This window comes from Mus pahari, chromosome 9 (genome assembly GCF_900095145.1).
Source record: "Mus pahari chromosome 9, PAHARI_EIJ_v1.1, whole genome shotgun sequence".
Taxonomy (NCBI): Eukaryota; Metazoa; Chordata; class Mammalia; order Rodentia; family Muridae; genus Mus; species Mus pahari.
This window is the reverse complement of record NC_034598.1, coordinates 64,146,184-64,150,100: the sequence shown is the minus strand read 5'-3', so window position 1 is coordinate 64,150,100 and position 3,917 is coordinate 64,146,184. Positions and strand designations below refer to the sequence as shown.

The 3,917-nt window shown below is 39.8% G+C and overlaps 1 protein-coding gene across 1 annotated transcript in view; it reads right to left on the bottom strand.

Moving 5' to 3' along the window:
* Positions 1-2,006: 2,006 nt before the first annotated feature.
* Positions 2,007-3,917, bottom strand: part of LOC110326110 (GLIPR1-like protein 1) — a 14,961-nt gene continuing 13,050 nt past the window's right edge. Inside the window, exon 3 of the mRNA XM_021204273.1 lies at positions 2,007-2,078. Within this exon, the coding sequence (XP_021059932.1) occupies positions 2,007-2,078 (72 nt within the window). The remainder of the gene's footprint in view (positions 2,079-3,917) is intronic.

Here is a 3,917-nt window from a genome sequence, read left to right as displayed (position 1 = left end):
TATTAATTTATGCAAAGGAGTGTTTGTATGTGCATCTGCACATCAGAAGAGGACATCAGATCCCAGGGGACTACAGTTATAGACAGTTGTGAGCTGCCATGTGGTTGCTGGAGTTGAACTTGGGACCTTTGGAAGAGCAGCCAGTGCTCTTAACCACTGAGCCATTTCTCCAGCCCCTATTATTAATTTTTTAATGGAATAGATAAAAGGAACAAAACTGGTCATTTTAGGATGATAAACACTATGAAGATTATACATCAGATTATCAGAAAATAATGAGGGAATATAATGACAGCTAAAATTTGATGCTGGCTTACTGTGCTTTGTGTTCATATTACTTTGTGTGACTTATTATATCTAGTGTCCTTAATGGCCTCTCAAGTTAAGTTGTCTGATTCTAACACCCACATATTGAAGCAATACCCATATGCCTGTCTTTTAAAAAACAAGTCAGTCAAGCTAAAAAAAAAAAGGACATTAATTAGAATTAAAGTATGATTGCAGGGAAATGAAATTTAAGGCCTGGGATTCATGCAACTTATGTCCACAGAAATAGTTGTTTGTAAGCTTGGAAGCCTGAGGCAGAGAGCTCAGTGAGACCGGCCTGGGCACGCCCAGGCAGGCCATTGTTGGAACATGGCCTGGGACTGAACCAGATGTTCCACTGACCTGCTCCTCAGGTCTCCTAACACTCCTGCCTTTGCAAGTACCATTCTGCAAATGTGTGGTCATTCTGCTGATTTTTAAATTAGCCAATCACAGGTAACCAAGCCAATTCTTGCTAGCCCCTCCCCCTATAAAAGTCCCTAGCTTTCCAGCCACATGGTCGGTGCCTCTACCTCCTGCGTGGGGTACGCATCAGCCCGGAGCTCCACCATTAAACTACCTCGTGTTTTTACATCAAGATGGTTTATTCATGGTTTTTGGGCGTCGCCTTCTGGAGACTAAAGTGGGAAGGGTTCCCCCACGAAAGTCTTACATGATCAATAAATAGAAAAGGAAAAGCACACACGTTAGAACTCATAGGGCTTAAATGGAACACAACTACAGACAAAACAGTTAAAAATCAGAGTATAGCATAGTCACTTCATACACGGCAAGGACCAGCAACATTGTGGAAAGAGGATCAGAAATAATGCAAGAGCAAGAAGACAAGATGCTGAGGAGATGGGCAATGTCATCCTTTGGACAGAACAAAGACATTGCAGTCCTGAGCTCACAGCAGCTAGGAATGCCTACAGTGGGTCTGAAAAAATTGGGCTTTTCAACAGTCAGGTAGAATGGAGGGGCCCTAGCCTTATCACTGCATTCTTGTCTACCCATGGGTTCAGGGTGTAAGATATCATTGCTTTCTCTTATCTACCCTCTGCTGATCTCTCCAGGTTCCAATGGGCCTTTCTAATCCAATGGTCACACAATGGGCATTTCCAATCCAAATGGCTCCTAAAATAGGGCAATTTGATAGGAAGGAGAAGGAAATGTGTGTGTGTGTGTGTGTGTGTGTGTGTGTGTGTGTGTGTGTGTAATCACAATGGATACTACAGAAGAAGGAAGCTGTCAAACATAAAAATTGATTAAAAAATTTATGGAATGATGGAACATGATGGACTTTTTTTTTTATCACAATTAATTTGGGCGGAGACAGACTTCTAGTTACTTCTGAAGAAGCCACTGCTTTAGGAACAACAAGTTGGTGACAGGGTTAGAAGCCTACGCAAATAAACATCCCAACAACAGCTGCTATCTTGAGCNCAAGAGCAGACTAGATCACAGTTGTGTTCAATTGTTGTCTTCTTCCTTGAAAGGGGAAATATCAGGGAAGGAAAGGAACTATCTGAACTAAACATATTTAGTATAATTAATGGTAAATGCCTTATGTTCTAATAGAAGCGAACAGGTCATCTAGAGATTAAGAACAGGAAGGACCACATATAAAAAGATAATGAAATTATGGAATCTTTACTGTCTAATACTTTTTTCTCTTTTACTTACGGCAGAGACTATTCTCACATTTCCTTAGTCTGCACATAGAGCAGGGCTCTCCGTTTATGTAAGGTCTGCGGCCTGCAAAATTTCCTCTGCCAAAACAGGAAACATTTATTAAACAGTGCCACTATGCTAAATTTATCAATGTCTATGCAAGCTTTTTTGTTTTTCACTAAGTCATGAATGTTAAAAATAAAGAAAACAGCAATGCCTGCTGTGTAATAGAAGACTCATTTCCTATATGCTAAGTCACCATTAAAAATTTTTTTTAAATTTATTTCATATTATTTCTTTAATTTTTACTTTCCATTTAAAATTTATTTTTATTTCTTAACATTTTTAAAAGTTAGAATATAGGGTGACTGTACAAGCTTGTAATCCCAACACTTAGGAGGCAGAGAGAGGCAGAGGCAGGTGCATCTCTGTGAGTTAAAGGATAGTTCAGTTTATGTAAAGAGTTTTGGGCCAGCCCCAGATATGTGATGAGACCTTGTTTCAAAAAAAATAAAAATAAAAAACCAAATAATTATAATGATGATGGAAAAATAAAGAATATACAACATTTTCCCCTTCCCTTTTCTTCCTCCAACATCTCCCAGTCCTCCCAACTCTCTCTCTCTCTCTCTCTCTCTCTCTCTCTCTCTCTCTCTCTCTCTCTCTCTCTTAATACACAGGTGGGATGAGGGGAGAGAACTTTGCTCTGCCCATTTGGCATTGCTTGTATGTACATGTTCACGATTTCAGGACTTTATAATGGAGAACCCAGTTAGGGGACTCATTCCTGGGTAAAATGGTTTCTCCAGCTCTCAGAAGTCCTTAGTTGCCTGCTGTTCTTTCTGTAAGGGTGGGGCTCTGTTTCCCCTTCATGGTGGGATTTGTTTTCATGCTCTCAATCGCCACATTTGAGTCTTTCTGTAACCAGCACACAACAAAACTCTGCCTACAAGTTAAATATGGCTCATGTCTCTTTTGTCCAGTCCATGAGCTAAAACTAAAGGGTTATTGAAATCATAAAACAAAGATCTACATGTGACAGTGTAGCTAGAGTATGCAAAATTCAACATATTCACCATGCAGTACTTTACAAAAACAGATTTGTGATATTAGCTATAAGGTTTATCATTAGTTTTTATAGGTGCCCTTTGTATCTTACCTTTATAACATAAGGTAAGGTATTTCCTCCCATTTTGAATTTGCTAAGTTGTCTTTTAAAATTGTGTGTGTGTGTGTGTGTGTGTGTGTGTTACACATGTGAGTGTAGGTATCCAGAAACATAGGACTCCCCCCCATCTCAGCAGTTCTCTAACCTGTGGGTCATGACCCCACAATCTGATGGGGCTCACATGTCAGATATCCTGTATATTAGGTATTCACATTTTGATTCTTAACAGTAGCAAAGATTAGAGTAATGAGGTAGCAACAAGATAATTTTATGGTTGGGGGTCATCACAACAAGAGTAATTGTATTAAAGGGTTGAAGAACAAGGAAGGTTGAGAAACAGTGTGCTAGATGTTGGTTCTGGGAATCAAACTCAGATCTTTGGCAACAGCTGTCTGAGACCTTGATTGCTGAGCTGTCTTTCCTATTGTGGTATTCCATTCAGTAAATGTGAGTCTTTTGTCTAACACTTGTGTTAATAACAGGAAGTTTAAAACTTTATCTCCTCCACCTTGCAAGAGGTTTATGCAAATATTTGAATCTCCCCAACATGCAGTAAAGCTTTCTTACACAAAGGCTTCTGTTGTGTTCCAGGGATCTGATGACAGGGTGTCAAGATCCTTTTCCTCTGATAGGACTAACCTCCTTGCTCCTCCTCCTTCATTTCGTATGCACCAATTCTTTTAAGACTAGCCAATCGGGTAAGACAGTGGGGTTGCCCTCAGCCAATGGGGAAAAAGACACAGTCACCTGACTTCGAAGAAAAACTAAA